At 43.8% G+C, this 22,838-nt stretch overlaps 1 protein-coding gene across 1 annotated transcript in view; it reads right to left on the bottom strand.

Annotated features, from left to right (window-relative positions):
* LOC126313023 (glycine, alanine and asparagine-rich protein-like) overlaps nt 1-22,838 on the bottom strand; it is a gene marked incomplete at its 5' end in the record, with an annotated part of 61,335 nt that overhangs the window by 17,666 nt on the left and 20,831 nt on the right. The window contains one exon of the mRNA XM_049992251.1: nt 3,369-3,568. Within this exon, the coding sequence (XP_049848208.1) occupies nt 3,369-3,568 (200 nt within the window). The remainder of the gene's footprint in view (nt 1-3,368; nt 3,569-22,838) is intronic.

A 22,838-nucleotide genomic window follows, 5' to 3' on the forward strand; every position in this document is an offset into this window, starting at 1 on the left:
GAGTCTTGTCAGCAGGCGGTTACTTAAAGGCCATAGTTTCTATAGGCAAGTGATGGTGACAGCTGCATGCAGAGCAAAACAGTTCGGCGTGGACGTAGCGCGTGTAGAATGCAGCTGGTGCCTAATACGTATTGTGACAAAGCAGCGGCAACGTCGCATGTACTTCTTGTTTCTTCTGCTTCGTGACATGGCTCCGGTTCCAGTCGTAGAATGTGTGAGGTTGCCACTATTCAGATAGGCCGCCTCCGAGTCACACAAGGAAAGATGATTGCGCTCGCTCTTCGTGCTTAAACGACCTCTCCGCTAAATTATCCGCTCCCCTCGTAATGTATATTACCGTCTTTTAACGAATCGTGAAGATTTATGGCGTCAGAGGCCTCGGTAAATAGCACAGTTTATCATTCACGTCTTGTATCGGAATCAGTGAGTCACAAATGATAGTGCTATTGAATTATGAAGCAATGGAAACATGGTGCTTGACTTCCAAACGAGTCAGCGATATGTTCTCAATTCAAAACGTGCAGAAAGCGCGAATGCGATTTTGATTATGCTAAACATTTCTCCCATAAGTCATCAGGTTGTTAGAGTAATAAAAAGAATATTAAAAACGGTGCATACTAGGGAAGATATCTCTTTGTGTGAATATGTGTTGCATGAAAGAGTACATTAGTCTCGTGTTCTTATTCCTGACATAACCATTCGCCACATATTTCGTATGTGTATTTCAACAAATGAAATTACTTATATAACTAAAAGTATAACATGCTAGTTAGTAGCAATTCTCGTTTGTAAGTACTAGACCAGAATTGTTAGTATTGAGCATAACATAAACCTCTGCAAACGTGAAATACCTTGTATAATTCTTGATTTGGATTTAAAAAAAAAAAGATATTAGTGTGCTAAATACTTGCAACGTCCCAAGCCGGACTGGGTACCATGTTGAGCACAGTGTTCTACGATTAGACAACACATGTTACTCAGTACATACGTCCATATAAAAACACGACTACTCAGTGCAAGATACACAGCGTACACAAATGCTTTACTCCTTGCATCAAACTGAGAGGAACAATTCTGTGTAAATAGTGGTACTGGAAGCTCCCGACAACCAGTGGTTACGACGGTCAATACATTTTGACCTCTAATAGATATGGTTTTTCATCTGTGTTTGCCCGTGGTGTGCGGACATTTGCCACGATTTTACCTGCTCCGAAGGGTTGGGTCCCTTGTCTTCCCCCCCTCCTCCTCCTCCTCCTCCTCCTCCTCCTCACCCCATTTTAGTAACTCCACTTTAGTGGCACTGTCATCAGTAACATACCGACGCTGTCGCGCGGTAAAGGTACTTAGTGAGACTTTCCGCTGGTTTACTTAAAATAGGACCAGAGTCTCTTTGGATTTTCAGTCACATTTATAGAGTGAGTTTCGTTGTGGAAACAATTAAATGCATCTCGCATTGAAATCCGCACCAAATTTCGAGCCTCAGTAAAACTTCGCCAGTGTTGGAGATTTTGCGTTCGTCTAAATTATACGTGCCTTTTTCGGTGCTCCTGCAGAAGCTTTCTGTCGTGTTTTGTGTATCATGGGGGATCAGTTCCGTCTCTTATTATTTGGTATGAATCTCTCCGAGTGCTGTTGATACTATTTCTTTGAACGTAAGCCACCTATGGTGTTAATTTACATAGGAAGGATTGGAGACTGCCTCTTAGAAAGACGTCAACCTAATTTTTCGCTGCTTTTATAAATAGATATATTTCGCGTTTAGTTTTGGTGAATTTCTATGTTACAGAATTGAGCCTCGCTACGACTGTAATCCCAGTATCCGTCGTGATGTTCAGGATTATTTGTGCCTAAGAGGTCAAGTGTGTTTTCGTAACCATTTACAATTTCAATGGCCTCGTGTTCAAAAAAATTTTAGAAAAGCATTTAGAAAAATTACGGAAGTTGTTTTCTATCTATAATAGGGTCTGAAAATGTATTTATGTCAACATACGGAAGGTAGATTGGAGTCACTGCCAACTATAATTGTACGAGTAGGGTACCTATTTGTGATGACTCAAATTTTCTTTGTACTGTTCAGCAACTGTTTCATCTGAGACCGGGGGTCGGTAAAAGGAGCCAGTTACTAATTTATTCCGGAAGTCGAATATACCCTCACCACATACTAAGTCACAGGAACTATCTGCTTCAATGTCGCTTGTGAGCTGGAACACACATTACATTATTTTTCCTAAAGTTGTGCTTCTTGTTTCTGTTGTAGTGCAGACCATTACAATCACGGCTTTTCCCTCCAAAACCTAGGATGCTTTCTCTGTGACCCTGTAAATATCAGAGCTAAACAATGTAGAACAACAACGTACGTTACAAGCATAGCATGCTGTATAACTTCATTTCCTTATTTCTAACATTTTAAAATTCTATGTCGACTTGAGATGACATGTCAGTCATAGATGTTCTTATTTCTATTTAGTGAACGTATTTTCAGTCATTTTTTGAAAATTATCCAGCTACAAATTATTAACCAATGTTTCGCCGCAAGGGATATCGGATTTTGGAGAGTAAATTAATATGGAGTATGTCGTTCTTCTTTTCAAACATTCACATACCTATTTCTTCGTTCCTTATTGTCTTTTGGGCATGCAGTTGTAGTAATTAAACTAGGCACAAATGCAGTGATCAAAAAGAAATGATTAGCGTACATTCGCATTCTCTTTACATCGTTTCTTTCTTGTTGCTCCCATGGCGATGGACTGTTTGTATCGCAGTCAGTAAGCGTGAAAGGAAGCTACCGTACAGATAGAGGGATCTGTCTTTATACCTGGCAGGACTAATTACATACTGACATCGGTATTGCGTTCGTTTCCCAAAAGTTATAAATATTCCAATTTCGGAAAAGAAACTCTGTATTTGGCCAAAGTGTCGAAGAAGAAGGTCCCCTACGTACTGATTGTATAGGGTAAGATGTGGAGACGGCGGTTTGAAAGCGGACCTGAGGGATCGCTACCTGGCGAAGGGGCATGTGTGGCAAATGCCCGGCATCCGTTGCCCGTCGCCTGTTTCTCTCGCCCCCTTGCTTCCGACGCCTTTTTTCCTTGCTCGTCATTTTAGCGCCCATCACGAAAGTGCGCCTTTATGAAACTGGCACCCAATGCTGTGCCATATCGTAGGTACGTCATTGCATATATCTCGCGAAAAGACAATGAAAAAAAAATCAGAAATTAGAGTTCTTATGGAGACTTAGTTAGTCCGTTCCCACACATCACAGGACAGGAAGAAAAAGACAGCTGTCCTATCAGGACCCTCCGCTAGATACTGAAAGGTGGCGTATAAATCTGGATGCAGACGTTTCTTCGCGTCGGCAAATGGCACACAGATCCCTGCAGAGACTCCTGCCTTTGCCAGGTCCCGCACGGAGCCGTTGGCGGCCTGGGGCCATCCTAGTCTTGTAGCCTCGCCGTCCCCCGGGAAACCAGTTTGCCGGGCCGCGCCTGCATTTTGAATATCTCGCAGCGTGGGCCAGCGGGCGGCGGCGGCCTTGAACCGCGGGCTCGCTTTCCGCGCTGGTTTCCACCTGAGCGCGGCGCGCGCCTAATCGCGCTCGCTCCTTTGTCTCGGCGCGGCCGGAACAGCGCTCGGCCGTGTTCTCACGGGGCCGTGACCCACGCCTCTAACCGCCGAGCCGCCGCCCCTGATGGATTCGTAGCGCCGCGCCGTCGCGGCGCCTGCGGCTTTCGTGTCTGTCCGGCTCTGACCTCGTTCATATATTGATGCGAAAGGCCGAGCGCAGCCCAGGCCATACTCCGTACTTTACATCTACTTCAATTCTCTGCAAACTGCTTTTTTACACGAGCGAATTTCCTGTCTCACTCGACTTCTCGTGACAAGTCAGTCTACTGCAGCTCCCCTGATGCATTATTACTGTCTCGGACTCCATCGTCACGAATGGTCTGTTTTGATTCGGCGCCAAAATTGCACGTGTCTGCTGGAAGAGTCGGTTATGAGTGAACGACCTGTTTTTACAAAATGAACGAAAATATTAGGTTGGTGCATAAATTCATAGCGTTTTTGTTACGTTGGTATTCCGGTTGCTGCGGGTTCATTTATCGATTGTCATTTTCTGTTTGTAGTTTACTGTTGCTATTTGAGTTTGCATATGATCATTTAGTCATTTGGAGATAGTGAGTGAAGCTGTGGACGCTAGAAAGTGGATAAATCGCAACATTTCTGACATGCTTTCTGTATAAGTTCAACAGAGGAATGACACAAGGAGAGGTAGCCATAAATACTTGCGCCGTGTATAAAGATAATGCCATTGGGTAGAGCACGGCAAGAAAACGTTTTAGGGAGGACCGTTTTGACATTAGTGACTCTCAACGTTCAGGAAGACCTTCGAGGTTTGATGAAGATCCCGTAAACGCATTAATGCATAATGGTCCACGTCAGTCTACTTGAGAACCGACATGTGTGATGAACTGTGATTATTCCACTATCGTGCAACAACTGCATGCGATGGGGAATGTTAATGGGTGTATGGGCACCGCATGCTCTAAACAAAAATCAGCGGGTGGCCATATGTCATTTCTGCTTGCTTACCCTGTATCGTTACTGGAAACGAGAAATGGTGTCTTTATGTTAACACAAGGAATAACTCCTCGCAAAAGACCTCAGCGTATCCACAAAAAATATTGTTATGCATCTGGTGCAAACCGGCGGTGTGGTGCGCTACGAATTGCTTCCCAGAGGTGTAACCATTACTGCTGACGTATATTGTCAAAATTTGAGGTGTCTTGCAGACGCAATCCTGTAGCAACGACTAGGAAGAGATCGTGAAGTAGTGGTACTCCACAGCAACGTCCATCGGCATTCTCCTAGACTGACAAGAAACACTATACAAGAGTTGAGTTGGGATGTCTTCAGCACACACCGTATTCATCTGATCTTCCGCCCTTATTTTTTCACCTTTTTCCGCTCTTTATCGAACAGTCATCATGGGACTTCCTTTACAGATGAAAATGCGCAGCGAACATGGCTCGGCGAGTTCTTCACCTCAAAACCACGTGATTTCTACTGTCGCGGAATCGAAAAGTTGCCCCAGCGTTGGTTGTAGTAGTAGTAGTAGTAGTTGTTGTTGTCGTCGTTGTCGTTGTCGTCTTCAGTCCTGAGACTCGTTTGATGCAGCTCTCCATGCTACCCTATCCTGTGCAAGCTTCTTCGTCTCCCAGTACTACAGTCTACCAGCGTTGGTAGACTGTTGTAAATACTGAAAGAGAATATATTATTAATGACTAAAGTCAACTTGAGGAAAACGCTACAAACTTACACACCAACTTAATAGGACCATCATGAAGAAACCAGCAATGTTAGTACAGTTTATTTATAATCAGAGCCAAATTCACAGGAAATGTTATGGACAAAGGTGTTCGGTAAATCGTCCACGATGCTGAAAACTTTGTGTCAGTGCTATACAGATTGCAAAAAAAAAAAAAAAAAAAAAAAATAATACATATACACCACAACTTGTGTGGTTACTACTTTCTTTAATGACGAATTTCGGTACATACATCATCAGATTAATCAAGGTTAAGTGAAACACGTCATACATAGGTATGGAGTCAAATATCTTATACATCAGATTACGCAAATATCTGATGTATAAAATATTTGAGTCCATACCTATGAATGAACTCTGATTAATACGATGATGTACAAAACGAAATACATCGTTAAAGAAAGTAGCCACTATATAACATGTGACTCCCATGTAGTTTCATAGCGTCAATTATAGTACTGAAAAAAGCTTGAAATAACGTAAAAAAGAAAAAAAATGGGCGCATACCTCTGTGACTTCACGTCACACGTGTTAAAATATCTTTCATTTCCATACGAAAACATGAGAGTAATTTAGAAGGTAGCACTTAGTGCCCTTTTCATTTTGTTTTCCGCAACAATTTTTCTCCTTCAATAGAGCTGCCTTCTTCACTGCTCTAACAACTTGCATTAAACACTTTTTATTTGTTCACGTTTTTATCTGCGCAAGTTGTAAGCTTCTATTTATCTAAATATTGTAAACGTTAAATTATTTTTTGCTTTCAGATACTTGGTATAAGAACACTGGAGCATCCTTTGGTCCTACAGTGTCCATAGGTGAAAACATAAGTAGTTGAAAAAAAATTTTATAAAAAATACTGCTGAGACTTGGCAAGAAAATACGAAAGATATAGTACAAAGCTGTATTTATTGCCTTCTAAGTATTGGCTGATATGTTTGTGTATAGATATTTCCTCGAGCAAATAAAAGTTGATATAATGAAATGTTTGGAGGTCAGTATTCCTATTTTATAATAATAGCAAACGGGGACCAAAGAAGGCTTCGACCACAAAATGATTAACTCTTCATTGGTAGCTTTTTAATTTTGATACGATATTCTTACTTTTTTGTATTACGAAAAGTATCTCAAAACTCAAATTCACTGCTCAGTTTTGGGCTAAGTGTCGTGCTCACCTTCCGTGCAGTGAACAGACTTCCATTTTACGGCGAAGTTTTCCTTCCTTGCTTCCGCACCGGTTTCGTCCCATGTGAATCGATATTCAGGGTTCCTTCTCGTTAGTTTCGCGTCTGGAGCGCTGGAGGGACGTCCGCCTAAGAGCCCCTGTATCTACATCTACATGAATAATCTACAATTCACATTTAAGTGCGTGGTAGAGAGTTCGTCGAACCACTTTCTCTCCGTCCCAGCCGTTCCACTGTTGAACAACTTGCGGGGAAAAACAATCACTTAAATCACTTCGTGCGAGCTCTGATTTCGCTTATCTTATTACGGTGATCATTTCTCGCTATGTTGGCGGGCTTCAACAAAATATTTTCACATTCCGAGAAGAGAGTTGTTGACTGAAATTCCGTGAAAAGATCTCCCTACATCGAAAACCGCCTTTGTTTTAATGATAGTCGCCCCAACCCGCGTCTCATATCCGTGACACTCTCTCCCATGTTTCGTGATGATACAAAAGAGCTGTCATTCGTTGAACTTTTGCGATGCCCTTTGTCGACCCTATCAGCTAAGGATCCCATAGCAGAGGATGGTCAAGCATAACGTGGGCAGTCTCGTTAGTAACCTGTTGCGTCTTCTAAGTGTTCTGCCGATAAAACAGTGTTTCGCCTTTCCAACAACATTATCTACATCATCCTTCCAATCTAAGTCGTTCGTGATTGTTATCCCTAAGTATTTAGTTAAATTGACAACCTTTAGATTTGTGTGATTTATTATGTAAATTTAACAGATTCCTTTTAAAACGCTTGTGAATTATCTCACATTTTCCATTATTTGGGGTCAGTTGCCGCATTTCACGATAGCCATCGGAAAGTCACGCGTTGGACTATGGTATATTCCGTTAAGATCTGTCGTTCTTCAGATTTCCAAAGTAGGTTTATGCAGTGTAGTTTGCATCTTTCTTCAAGCGTCTGCTAGTTCAATGTTAGCAGCATTTCCGTGACTCTCCTGCATAGGTCAAACAGATGTGTGTCTATTCGTATTGTCCTTCGTATTGTATTCGTTCATTATAACCGTGTTAGGAGTATCTGTTTTCGATATTACACACTGGAGACTGAAACGTGGTTTCATGCTCTTTTGTGTGTGTGTGTGTGTGTGTGTGTGTGTGTGTGTGTGTGTGTGTGTGTGTGTGTGTGTGTGTGTCACGTAGGTATTATCTGTTCTACAGAAAAAAGTTTAGTATGTGCTGACAGAAAATGTGGGGATAAAGAGATGGACTTTTGAGTGAGGCGAGGGAAATGGAGTGCCGGCAATGGAGGACGAATGTTGACACAGGGAAGGAGCTCTTAAAAAAAACCAGGAAGTTTTTTTTCGAGGGCACGTCTACGCAATAGCAGAGCAGTTCAGAATTCCTCACCGTTACCAGTGCGCAATCTCGAAAGTTAGGAGACGTGCTCGAACTCCTCTTGATTGGTTTGGGCTCCGCTAGCGCCAACACTGACAGTTGCAGTTTTTAAAATCATTTCTTCGACTTGTGTGGATGAGCGAAGGCAAATTCTCATAGGATCGGAATTCGAATTCCCCTTCTGGCATCTCGACTTAGATGTTCCGTATCTTCCATAAACTACTAAAAGACAATGTTGGGCTGGTTCATGAGAAAATACTGCCGCTGATTTCGTAGACAATATTTGTTAAACTGAACTACGTCATCTGTAATTCCGTCGGTGTTGGAGGAACGTTAAACTAGAACATTCCATGGTTTTTTTTTACTTGGGCTACATACATCTTAAAAAGCCAACTGTTTGGAATAGAACTTCCAAAGCAATCTTGGGGAACATGTACGTTGTAATACATCCCCCTGTTGAGACTTTTACCAGTATGCTACATCATTACTGTCGCGTTTCTATTTTTGACAACCAGAGATCGGTATAATTCCGAGTGTCGTCTCATTTCTCAACGATTTTCACCACGGTTTTTACACGAAAAATTGTGGCTCCGTTCCTGATGTCTCGGAATTTTCAGTTTGAGACCGGACCGTCGTCCTTAGGTACCTTGAGCCTCCTTGAAACTGCATTTATTTAGCCAGGTTTAGTTGCCACTGTTGACTTTAGTCTCATGTCGAAATGAACACTCTTAGAATATTCCAACAGATTCTTTGCAACTTCTCTGTCACTGACAGTGGTAACAACGAAGAAAAAATTTTTTCTCTTTATCGTTGGCTTGCGGAATCCTCGAACACCGGGAATAGACGAACCGAAGGATTGCCTTTCATGGTCATGTGAACACACTGGTCGTCCTCGATTCAGTTCCAGGTTGCTACATTTTCTCCGACCGTTACTGAAGCCACGTTTCCTTGATGAAACTCTCATAATGCCGTGTTTGCGGTTAATCATCTCCAAGCACATTTCACTGCACCAGCAGTGTACTATCAGACCCTTACAAAAATTGCGCCCCAGAATTTCTCCTCTCTTTCTTCCACTGCCCTTTCTCTGGGTTTGAACGTAAGTTACAGCTGTATCGAACAAAAAAAAAGTGCTCGACTTACTGTGGAGCCAATACGGACAGATCTAAAATTTTACGGAAGTAGGGTGTGATGTGTTCACTTTGAGCTGCGAAATTGCACACCTTTTGTAGAACCGTTTTTTGAAAGATCAAGATTGAAACTTGCAGCCGGATATCGGCAATATGAATTCTCCGGAGACAATGTCTGGCTTTGATAGGTTACAGACATCCTAATGGTTCAAATGGCTCTGAGCACTATGCGACGTAACATCTGAGGTCATAAGTCCCCTAGAACTTGGAACTACTTAAACCTAACAGGTCTAAGGACATCACACACAGCCATGCCCGAGGCAGCATTCGAACCTGCGACCGTAGCGGTCGCGCAGTTCCAGACTGAATCGCCTAGATCCGCTCGGTCACAATGACCGGCCTCTACCACTACTCAGACATCACTCAAGCCCTTACTTATTTTGAAATTCTGCACGAAGTGGTGGTAGAAGAGCAAACGACCGTTGTTAAAAAAAAAAATCAAAGGTAATGAGAACACGTTGAGCTACAATATTCAGTTCTGACGAATTCTCAAACAGAGCTCTTCTGTGTTACGGATTTTTAGAACCTAGTAGTTTTGTTATGATGATGAAGGAAAGCTCTCCGCAACCCGAAGGTTGATTTGAAAACAGCAGTGCTCTACTAGGTTGGTTAGAGCTGGTATGTCTTCCACGTCCTCCGACTTGTGAACTAAGTCAGCCAGCCAGGTTAAGGATTTATACTTCGTTGTGAGCTCCTGACCACAGGCAGATTTGATAATTCACGTTAACAGATTAACGTCGGAGATAAATGGAGCGAGAGGTGACAAAAATTCTAGGAACTACTGTGGGTCGAACTCCGAGCCTCTTGGGTTTATAGTTTTGCACTTAAAGATTGTGCCACCGAGGTGTCATAGGTAAACGTAATTTGATCGAGCAAATAATCGAACAATATACCTCTGCAACAGCAGTACTTTTTTCGATAAAGACTTCGTCCTAGAGACACTATCAAAGACGTGGAAATTTCTTCTGTACAGTATTCAGATCATTGTTTGCGATTATCTCGATTGTTGTTATGATCTTCAATCCGAAAACTGGTTTGGCGCAGCTGTCCATGGTACTCTGTTCTTCGAAAGTCTCTTTGCCTCTATCTACTGCAACCTACAGCCTTCTGAATCTGCTTACTGTATTCATTTCTTGGTCTACCTCTACGATTTTTATCATCCCCCTCTCACTGCTCCAATAGTAAATTGGTGATCCCTTGATATCTCGGAAAGTGTCCTATCAACCGACCCCTTCTTCTAGTCATGGTGTGCCACAAATTTCTTTTCTCACCAGCCGGCCGATGTGGCCGAGCGGTTCTAGGCACTTCAGTCTGGAACCGCGCGACCGCTATGGTCGCAGGTTCGAATCCTGCTTCGGACATGGGTGTGTGTGATGTCCTTAGGTTAGTTAGGTTTAAGTAGTTCTACGTTCTAGGGGACTGATGACCTCAGGTGTTAAGTCGCATAGTGCTCAGAGCCATTTTTTTTTCTCACCAATGGTATTCACTACCTCATTAGTTAGTTATTTTCCTATCTACTGATAAACATATATGCTAGTCATTAATAAAATTTGGTTAAAGGCCTATTTAAATTATGGTCGCTGAATTTTAGATGTAGTAACAAATCGTTTCGAGCTGGCTGGTTTCGAACAAATTTTATTTCTGTAGAATTGTTGCCGCCATTTATTGTACAATGCTGCTGGTATATGAGAGGTGACGGTGACACTAAAACATTCGGAACTTCTCTTTCTCCACGTGTAACGAATCTTGTCGGCTGGAGGCAACCGGTCACCGGTAATGCCCGGCTGGAGCTCGTTTTACTGGCGAGGGTGGTGGGGGAGAGGGAGAACCCGTTCGTGGCTGAGTCAGACATTCCCGTCGATAGGCTGTTTGAAGTCGGGCCGCGTAGGCGGCCTGTTCTCCGTTCCCTCAGCTAATACGGCGCACTGCACTGGAAGCTCACACAGCAGCTTCCATCTGCACCGAGCCGGCGTGAGACGGGTGTATGTGCCTTGGCAGGCAGGCCTTCACAAAGAGATTGCAAAATCGAATGAGATGGTTCAGCGATAGAGGCTGCGGACTCTAATTCTGGTGAGAGAAATAGATTACTGCAGGCAGTGACAATTCTTCATGTACATAAGAGCCCGTCTCACAAGCTGGGAAGCAATCTGACGCTGTATGCTGATGACGCTGTAGGATGACTTGGGCAGTATTTCTATTTGATGCGATGAATGGCAACTTCCTTAATTGCGGTTAGCAGAAACGTTGTTGCGATGGTACGCTACCCTTGAAACAGTCACATCGATCAAATCCTAGGGATAACCACACGAAACGCCATGAAATGAAACGAGCACATGATGTTACTTGCAGAAACGAACAATTTGTCGGTAGACGTTCGGGGAAGTCTAGTGCACCTACACTCCTGGAAATTGAAATAAGAACACTGTGAATTCATTGTCCCAGGAAGGGGAAACTTTATTGACACATTCCTGGGGTCAGATACATCACACGATCACACTGACAGAACCACAGGCACATAGACACAGGCAACAGAGCATGCACAATGTCGGCACTAGTACAGTATATATCCACCTTTCGCAGCAATGCAGGCTGCTATTCTCCCATGGAGACGATCGTAGAGATGCTGGATGTAGTCCTGTGGAACGGCTTGCCATGCCATTTCCACCTGGCGCCTCAGTCGGACCAGCGTTCCTGCTGGACGTGCAAACCGCGTGAGACGACGCTTCATCCAGTCCCAAACATGCTCAATGGGGCACAGATCCGGAGATCTTGCTGGCCAGGGTAGTTGACTTACACCTTCTAGAGCACGTTGGGTGGCACGGGATACATGCGGACGTGCATTGTCCTGTTGGAACAGCAAGTTCCCTTGCCGGTCTAGGAATGGTAGAACGATGGGTTCGATGACGGTTTGGATGTACCGTGCACTATTCAGTGTCCCCTCGACGATCACCAGAGGTGTACGGCCAGTGTAGGAGATCGCTCCCCACACCATGATGCCGGGTGTTGGCCCTGTGTGCCTCGGTCGTATGCAGTGCTGATTGTGGCGCTCACCTGCACGGCACCAAACATGCATACGACCATCATTGGCACCAAGGCAGAAGCGACTCTCATCGCTGAAGACGACACGTCTCCATTCGTCCCTCCATTCACGCCTGTCGCGACACCACTGGAGGCGGGCTGCACGATGTTGGGGCGTGAGCGGAAAACGGCCTAACGGTGTGCGGGACCGTAGCCCAGCTTCATGGAGACGGTTGCGAATGGTCCTCGCCGATACTCCAGGAGCAACAGTGTCCCTAATTTGCTGGGAAGTGGCGGTGCGGTCCCCTACGGCACTGCGTAGGATCCTACGGTCTTGGCGTGCATCCGTGCGTCGCTGCGGTCCGGTCCCAGGTCGACGGGCACGTGCACCTTCCGCCGACCACTGGCGACAACATCGATGTACTGTGGAGACCTCACGCCCCACGTGTTGAGCAATTCGGCGGTACGTCCACCCGGCCTCCCGCATGCCCACTATACACCCTCGCTCAAAGTCCGTCAACTGCACTTACGGTTCACGTCCACGCTGTCGCGGCATGCTACCAGTGTTAAAGACTGCGATGGAGGTCCGTATGCCACGGCAAACTGGCTGACACTGACGGCAGCGGTGCACAAATGCTGCGCAGCTAGCGCCATTCGACGGCCAACACCGCGGTTCCTGGTGTGTCCGCTGTGCCGTGGGTGTGATCATTGGTTGTACAGCCCTCTCGCAGTGTCCGGAGCAAGTATGGTGCGTCTGACACACCGGTGTCAATGTGTTCTTTTTTCCATTTCCAGGAGTGTATATAGGAGTCCCGCATGTCCACTCCTCCTGAGCGCTTTTCTTGAGTAACGCTAGTGTTTGTGATCACGACCAGGTAGGATTAATGGAAGATAAAGCAATTCAGATGCGTTTGTTTCAGGCCGAGTCAGCCTCTGCCACAGTTGTCAGTCTTGCGAGAGTTGCGAAAATACTCTGTAGATATGAATTCTTCGAGGAAAGAAGACACTCTTCGCGAAATGCTATCGAGGTTTCCAGCACCAAATTTTCACAGGGATAGCGTGTCCAGTCCTAATGAAATTGTTCCGAACGGATAGCAAACTGAGTTCTTATGTACGTCACGTTTATTCAGTGGATAAAAACGTTTGGTCAGTTTTATATTTTTCCCCACCACTAAACTGACACGGTTGTTATCACAACGCGACAGCTTCAGTTGAAGCTGATTTGTCGACAAATCACGATTTGTTCTGGCCTCTTGAAAGGTTGTACGAAGTAGAAACATATCTTGAGTTGGTTGAGCGAACTACGCCTAATCAACACTCAAGAATGAAATCCGAGGTGTTGTACAAATATCGTGAAATCGTTTAATTCCCGTCCAGCGTGGTGCTGTCGAAGACAGTGCTAATGGAATGCGTATCGTTTTATGATTAGCGGATCATTACCGATGCAGAAAGAGGAATCAGTTGCTAGTGTTATTTTCAGAATTTTGTATCGCCCCGTCTTCAGTGGATTAAAGGCTAGTTCATGGGTGGACATACATGTAACAACGAATCGCTACTGGATTCTACTTTTGCTTCAGTCATCTTCTATTCGTATCACAGTCGCTGTGTGAAACAGCGTCCACGACCGATAAGAGCAGACAACACAAAATTAGTAAATCTGACTCTATAGATTTAGAATTATCAGAGCTTTCATTAACAGCCAAAATGTACTGTATAGCTGAGCAAGGAGCTGCGCCGAATACGTCTCGCAATTTTGATCTTGATGCATTTGTGATGCAACTTCCAGGCAATCATTCCGTAAAAATAACTCCACATAGTTTTCCATCATAGGTACAAAATGTGGACAATCAGACAATTTAGAATCAGATATGGTAAAATAGTCTGCATTAAACTCAGTGGAAGTCCAAACCCGTAACAGCTACTTATTGTGTTTTCACTGTTTGACGACCGGTTTCATACCCTGAAGGCATATCTTCAGGTCATATAAAACCAATACTTAATGTGTCACGACTTCCAAGGGGCAAGTGCCCATAAAAACATGTCACTCCTCGGTAAAACCGTGGATGAAACGGCAGATGAGGGTGTGATCCGAACCACGCATGATCAGTATTACATTTCCAAAACACTGTCAAAGGCGAGCCCGGACAGCACTTGACAATCTACGTATGATAGGATGAAATCCTCGTCAGAATCGGCAGAGGAAACAAAGAATTAAGACACACAATCCTAGGGAGTCGTCAACATACTAAAATATATTACTAATACCGTAGGTAATCAGTGAACGTCTTTCATTGAATATGGTTAATCTTTCTTCCAAGTTATTTTTGCAGAGTTATATTCAGTCGCTGTAGTGAACAGTGGTCTAACATCTCGCGAGCGGTTCATGAGCCGTACAGGGAAAAAATGAGCCTGAGCGCCTCTTCATGGTAGTTGGAAAATTCGACAACAGTTGACTCGCACCTTAAGCACTGGGCGAGCATTTCCATGCTAAGAGACCTACAGCAGCGTGTATGACATAGGGTGTGTTTAATAGCGCCAGCGAGTGGGGAATATCTTAAGAAAAAAAAAAAGGTTGGTTTGACAACTACTACGGCTTAACTCGATAGTTTTCACATTAAGAAAGGAAAGAAGTGACAGATTGAAGATAAAAATTGTAGGACTCTCCGAGGTTTCAACCCCAGAATTTTGATAATTTGGCATTTAACCACAGAGCAGTTGGTGGCTTTAATAAGCGTAACGTTGTTTCAATTGAAATGTAAACCCAGGTAACCCAAGTGCAGTCCTCAAGTGCATTTCAGGTAGCAAATTCTTACAGCGGCGTTAAGTTTCAATGTGATATCCAAATTCGTCACATTCGTGATACAGCACCGTAGAGACATGAACATCGTCAGTCGTTCCGGTTTCGTCGCATACTGTACGTTGATAAGGCAGGCACGGCCACAGTGGAATTCAGTCCCGCCGACCGATATTTTCCTTTCGGCATTTCGGCGCTGGCGGGACCGTTTATTTTTGGGCGTGTGCAGCCGGCGGAGAGAGCGGTGCGGTGCATCCTTCCAGTTGAGCGGGCAGGCCGACAGACCGTCCGCCCACCATAGCGGCGCAGGCAAGGCCGCTTCTCGGCGGGTCGAGTGGCTCCGCGTGGGCGTACTACCGGACCCGCCGACGTCATCGCCCTTGTTAACTCGCCGCGTTATGATGTCATCGCACTACGTGGAACTTTACTCCTTAGTGCTGAATACGAGGCTCTACCTCAGTGTGGTTTGTGGTTCCGCATGACCGCCAAATGATAAAGGCTACGGTTTATTCGCGCAAATGTCTCCGGTACGATATTGCAACTGCAAACTGTTTCTTTTCAGGTTTACATTTCGTTACCTTTCTTTCGGGGTATTATATCGCGACGTCCGTCCATTCTTGCTGTGACCTCAGCAGGGGTCTTTATTAGAGTTCCTCGTTGCACTGTGGCCGAGCGGTTCTAGGCGCTTCAGTCCGGAACCGCACTGCTGCTACAGTCGCAGGTTCGAATCCTGCCTCGGGCATGGATGTGTGTGATGTCCGTAGGTCTAAGTCTAGGGTACTGATAACCTCAGATGTTAAGTCCCACAGTGCTCAGAGCCGTTTTCCTCGTTGCACCCTCTGCCATGCATGCAATTTTTTTTCGCAAATGGCTGTTTTTAGCTTGCGTCTTGAACGAAATTCGTAGACTGTGGACAGTGAGTTGACAACGGCACGGAAATGAAACTCTAGTGCGCGAAGAGACAAAGGAACGTAACTCATTTATACTTAGGACAGACGTTTACCGCACGACTTGCCTCGCAATCAATGAGATTTGTACTGTTACTCTCCATCTTGTAACAGACTACACCCACAACCTTTCAGCAGTGCGTAACTAGGGTAAGATACGGTGACCACATTTCTACATTAGATTAGTACTTGTTCCATAGATCATGAATACGACACTTCGTAGTAAAGTGTACCGTGTCAGGTTAATAAAAGGTGTCTGTACAAGATATTACATTATACAAAATATTACATGATACTTTTTTTTGTGGGGGTTGAAGCTGGGAGCAACTTCATAACTGCACATTGTTCAGAATACAACAACGCTCTGTAGTTACACTTTATTAAAGTAGGCACCAGATGATGATGATGATGATGATGATGATGATGATGATGATGATGATGATGATGATGACATACATAATTTGAAACATAGGGACATTCATAGATATTGTAGAATTATAATACACTGAAATGTTAACATGGTTTTTCATGCCCCCATTCTTCTGTGATGAATAAATTTGAGTCATCAGATGTTTGCTCCCGTTTAAGAGGTTCTGTATTTCCGAACATCTGCATTTCGAATTAACTTACACCACACGTATTGCTTTCAAAGTTTCCACTTTCATTTGAGGTTTCTCAGGTGTCCAAATCTCATTCATCAAAGAAAAGACATTAACAACTGTTGCATTTGTGTCCGGAAGACATAACACAAATTCCGCAGTCTTAGAAATATTTTCATACTATATATGTTTGGATGTGAAGTGGTGCTGGGACATCTGTAACCAACGCATATCATTGACACTGTTTTCTCCCATTTCTGTGTTTGCTGGGTTGTGACAAATTGCTGCATATTAACACACTCTTGGAACAAGACATTATAATTAATTTGCAGTTTGGTCACACATTTATAACACAGCATTTTTGTACGTCATTCCATGTAGGTACATAATTGAACATCTCAAACTTTAACGTATCATCAGCTAGGCTCTGTGAGCGCATTTCATGATACGTTAAGTCCTGATATGTTGGAGTAGGGATTTAATACTGAAACAAAGTATAGATACTTTTACGGTGCTAGAAAAATAAGTTGTGCGTTACAACCCGACGACAGAAAATTTTGATTTCTAAAAAGCAGGCCACTTCAGGCGTCCCGGCAGAACCCGTTGGGAACAAGGGAATTGGGCTTCAAAAGTAGGAACTGTCCCTGCCAAATTGGGACGCCTGCTCACTTAAGGCAAGGGAGTGAAGGAGCGTGCCCTGGGGGCAATTTCCGTGCAAAAGGCTTGGAAAAAGAAAAGGGAAAGAAGGCGGAGGAGGGAGAACGGAGAGGAGGAAACGGAGGATGAGTAGCAGGAGGAGGAAGAAGATGGATTTCTTTAGAACCATAGCCTACAGTATGTCAAACATACACACAACCTCGCAGATAATAATTCGTATACTCTATGTTAATCGCGGTAAATGTCCTACACTAGTTTTACAGTCCTGTCCGCATTGTCACGTGAAGTCGGTGCATGGAAAAATAGTGATGGTTATCTGTAGATCCGAATAGGATGTTTCGGTTGGCATCCCCTGGGTGCACTTTGGGTGGAGTAAGCTTTGTAATGGCACCGGTTTCACCCTTCCAATCTCTATTTGCATATTCATTCATAATTCAGGGACTACTTCATTCAAAAGCGCTCATCACTCCAATATACTATACACTTTACACACCTGACATCGTACTGAGTTAGAATGCGGGCAACGGAAACTGACTTCATTAGCCCACGGGTAACATTAAATCTGCTGAAGTGTTTCCCTTAAAAGGATTTCCTGTTCCTGTCAAAAGTAAGATGCCGAATATAGGGGTGGATAACAGTGTTGTTGTTAAGCCTAATAGTGCCGCGTGAAATTACATCACAGTGACAATGTACTAAGGTCTCGCAATTAACCTAAAGCGTCTTATTCCTGTCGACGGCGTTCCCTTTCAGAACTAGCTACCCCAGCCATTTTAAGGTGGGAACTCCAGTTTAACGTGGAATGTGAACGGCGTTGAGACTTAGGAGTTTTTCACTTCTATAGGGATTACCAAGGACGCCAGAAATAGAAAACTGAACTAATGTCGACTAGGAGCTGAGTGGTCAACCATCGCGTTTCTGAGGACTATCAGAGTTGTCCACCAAAGACACAAAATGAAATTAAAATTGTATAAAAGGCTGTAGTGAAAAGTGAGTCTTTTCTCGTCTGTCTGCCAGCAGTAAAATTTAGAAATACATAAATCGTCATGTGACAAGTTTCAAATTTCGAACGAAATCGTATGCTCAGCTTAGACTGTGCTGTGAAACTACTCTTCAGACGCGTCTGATGCTCCTGAGGTTACATGTGTGTGGAAGACGTGGTCTGATACAACTATTAAAAAGGATCCAGACATTTGACGTACTTACATGAGTGAACTTCAGAGTTAGGCCACTGCGTCAGTCGGCGCAGTTATGACATGGACTGAATGCGTGAAGTGCGGTACTCAGATCACAATCGGTCCTTACTTACGTGTTCCTTGGTTTTCCTAAATCATTTCTCCTGACTTCAGGGTTTGTGGCTTGATCAATACCAGAGCCGTTCTTTCACCAACATCCTTGCTCAAGGGATCGTTCAGGTTTCCAGTGTCACAGAAGTTGAGATTCTAAAGGGTAAACTTTCCTTGTTTTCCTGGAAGCTGGAAAATAGCTTTAACATGTGCGTTAATGATGCCTAGCCGCGCGCTGTGGCCGCGCGGTTAGAGGCGCCATGTCACTGATTGCGCGGCCTCTCCCGCCGTAGGTTAGAGTCCTCCCTCGAGTACGGGTGTGTGTGTTTGTGTACGTGTTGGTCTTAGCATAATTTAGTTTAAGTTGGTTTAAGTAGTGTGTAAGTCTACGCACCGATGACGCTCAGCAGTTTGATCCCTTCGAAATTCTCTCTCATATATATATATATATATATAGGAAATTACCATATGTTAAAAGATCGGTTTCCTGCTGGCGGATGCGAGACTTTCCCGACCATACATGTTTGGTTCGCTCTCATGACTGCCTAGTATGCGATCGGAGGAACGTTCCCCGGTACAGGCATTTCATCGTGGAGCCCATGGCACGTATGAAATGTGGAAATGTTAAGTGTCCACTTTTTCATGATACGTTCTTTCGGTACTATCCTGTTGTCGTTAATCTATTCATGTCCCTAGACTTTTTCCAGGTGCAAAATCGTGGAGAAAACGTTTCGAACAATGATTACTGGTTTGTAGAATATAGAAGAATGGTAAGCGAGGACTTTGTTCCACAAGATTTACACAAGACTTTTGTGTCAGCTAAAGCTTTGAATGCATTGCATGTAATTCTAATGCATTTGATTTTAAATATGCTTCTGAAACATTGTCGTCAATATAGGCGTGTAAGATTCGCAAAAGCGGTGTGATCAAAGTGTGTCATGTTTATTCATCTCGCGTGGCCATTAAAAATTCTTACTCTGTGCAGAATAATGGAAAAATGTTAATATATTAAAAAGAGGAGATACCACGGCTGATGTATGCCATGCTGTACTTCATCGGAAAGAACAACCATATTTATCAATTCCAAAACACAAAGACCTGTTGACGATTTTCCATTTCTTCCTCAACAGCAAAGGGATTTGTACAGTAAACTTTGCAACATCTCGTAGCAAGAATGGAATTGTGAAAGAAACAGAAGTCAATCATGAAAGAGTTTTTCTTGATTTTATTTCCTTGAAAAAATTTGAAAAACTTGTGAGAAATGAGATTTGTTGACTACAGTTCTACTAGCTAAAACATTACTGGATGTTTCTGTATTTAGGTTATCACAAACAAAACATAATGGGTCAGTATTAATAGCACCTGAAACACTTTCGTATTGACACTGCGAAACAGTCAGTTCCCTGGTATGGCACTTAGACGTTCTAAATTATTTATTTTCTGTTTTGTCCTTTTTTTTAGTGACGAGGTGAAGGGCATAATTCTGTGGTATAAGAATAGCTTCAGAATAGCTACTTCATCTTTGGATACAGCTAAGATACCTAGAAAAAAAGATTAGTTGTTTTTCTGTTCTTCTGACATGGGTGAGATTTTTTGGCCCTTGGAAGTTTTACGTTTCTGCTTTTCATATGAGGTCAGTTGAGTTGTCTTCCAGCAAACGTCTCATTAGTTCATTCAAATCCGACGGTACATAGATCAACACTAACATTTCGGTTTCAGTTTAGTGCCGGAACCAGAGCCCATAACACGTTTTCAGCATCGACAACCAGTGTTGAGCGCCCTGAAACCACAACCAACCAATAATTTTGAAATACTATACATTTCCATGTATTGGCATTTCTGTCAGTTCTTTCACTGCGCTAAAGAATGTTGTTACAGACTGTATCGCATCGTGGGTTGCATCGCATCGTGTGTTGATGTTGGAACCGAGAACAATGGGTTGAGAACAGGCTTGCGATGTCATCATTCGTCGACATGACACACCATGTGTTATCTGCCAGCAGTTTCTTTCCCTCGGCACCAGCCACTGAGTAACACCAGTTGACAAAGTATCATTGTGAGGCGGAGTCCGGCCTACTTTGTGGAATTGGGTGATTCAGTATCTCTACTGGAGCGGAGTCGGCGGACGTCTAAATTCTAGTCACGGCGGAACGACTCACGACTTCGTGTTCCCCTTTGACAGTATCACGGCGCATCAGTTTTGGACTGCCTTTTCCTTCTCTCAAACTTTTTCCGGCTCTTGCGCGAACAGATAAATTGTGAAACCTTCATTGCCCGTCGTTTGATCTAGCCATTTCCGAGTCCTTAATCCAGCCATTTCCGAGTTCTTCCACACATTAAGCGCTCTGCCCTGACAGGTGCTCAACATCTGAACACATCTACACTCTGGTTCCTAAACTAAGAAATATTTGAATTGTGATCACCCATCCATCCTCTTAAACAGAAGAGTCCTTATGTAAGGTATTCAAATCATCTGATGCTGACTTGGTAATAAATCGAAATCGGTGATGAGACTAATGAATGCAAAAAAAAGTTTTAAAAAGTGTATGAGTTCCTCGGTTCATTCAGATCTCAAAGTATGAGAGGAAAAATCGAAACACAGCAAAATCAGTAGAAGAGACCTCCCTTGTCTGTTTGCGGAATAATGTGTTAGTTCAGTGACATTGATTGCAAGTAGTTCTGATTCTGTGTGCTTTCTCTGCAGAGCACAATATAAGTTTGGCGTTTCTGGGAATGGCACTACAACAAAGAGGAGCGCCGTATTGTATTGCTCTTTGTTTTCTACAGGGAATTCGCTTCTGTCGGGAAGTGCTTTCGCGACCTGTTAAAACAACAAAGGCCCTGTTTTTTAATTAATTCTGCTTCCAATATATGGTAAGATACTGGCGTTAGTAACTTGTCAGTGAAGGGTTTAGCGACTTGCCACGATGAAGTCATGAAAGACGGAGCATGAGCTCGAATGCGAGAACAGAATCGGACGTGCCTTTTAAGAGGAACCATCTGGGCATTCATCTTCAGCGGTTTAGGGAAGTATCAGAAAAATTAAATCTCGATGACCGGAAGGGGATTTAAACCGCCATTTTCCCGTAATGAGTCTAATACAGCGTCTTACACTCTCACTACACTGCACCTCGCTCACTTCCATGCTACTCAGTCGCACATGAGTGGTGTAATCATGGTCAGGATACTTCCCGTCATGCCGACGGTGGGGGGGGGGGGAGGGGGGCGCAAATAAGTGGCCGGGACCAGTGGATACGACTGGACGTGAATATGTGCGTACAACCACATCTCATCGCGATGGAGCAACGGCCGATAGAGCCGGCCAAATCTTGGACCACTTTTACACTGGTCGCGGCTCTAGCTGGCCACCCGAGATCACATGATATGTGTGTGCGCGATTACTTTGTGTGGAGATCCTTCTCAAGTCTAATGTGCGTGGCAAAAGCACTCATAGTCTTCACGGACTGCAGCAGTTCTAGCAATACAGCTTCGAACTGCCTTCAGCAACTTACTGATCAGGGCCCAAAAGTGCCAAGAGTTTAATGGTGCTCACTTTCAGTATCTGCTAATCAGGTCATTACTGTATTTCCGTTCCTCTGCTGCCTTTCTTTGTACCTTGGAAATCTGTTCTGATATTTGGTGTAATTATTGACCTAATTTAAAATTTACATTGCTGACATAATCTAAACATTAAGAGGTACGATCGTATGTTAACAGATTATTATTATTATTATTATTATTATTATTATTTTAGGACTTCATTCATCCAGTTTCAAAATCAGAGCACTTACCGCCTCTCAGCGAAATTCGAGCGTAATTACAAGCCCATCTACATCTACATGGTCACTCCGCAATTCACACTTAAGTGCGTGGCAGAGGGTTCATCGAAACATTTTCATACTACTACTCTGCCGTTCCACACTCGAATGGTGCGTGGGAAGAAGGAACACCTAAACCTTTCCGTTCGAGCTCTGATTTCTCTTAATTTTATTATGATGATCATTTCTCCCTACGTACGTGGATGCCAGAAAATATTTAAATTTTCTAAACTTCTTGTCACTTACATGTTTAACGTCAAGTATTTTAACACAGTAACTTACTTGTAATCAGGCCTTTGAAGCTATTTTATGCATGGGAGTTAGTCTTTCCAGGATGGAGGTTTACTGGTTTACAAGACACGCAAAGGCATCTGCGACCTGCTGATATAGTGTAACGCACAGCTCACCAGCTTACGAAACAGGGATGTGAGCCAGATCTGGATCGAATCCACGCGGTGGTTAAAAGACGGTGGCTTGGTACACTGACCAACCTTCCTGTGGTTCTTGGCGGTTTCTCCAGCTCGCTTAGGCAAATGCTGGGCTGATCTCCAAATTTCGCCTCAGTGATTGCGATACGCAGACACACAGCGCACGCGACTTTACTCCCTTAGGTTACCATGACGACTGTGGCGTCAGGTAAGGCATT

The sequence above is a fragment of the Schistocerca gregaria genome, unplaced genomic scaffold (genome assembly GCF_023897955.1).
Source record: "Schistocerca gregaria isolate iqSchGreg1 unplaced genomic scaffold, iqSchGreg1.2 ptg000461l, whole genome shotgun sequence".
Classification (NCBI taxonomy): domain Eukaryota; kingdom Metazoa; phylum Arthropoda; class Insecta; order Orthoptera; family Acrididae; genus Schistocerca; species Schistocerca gregaria.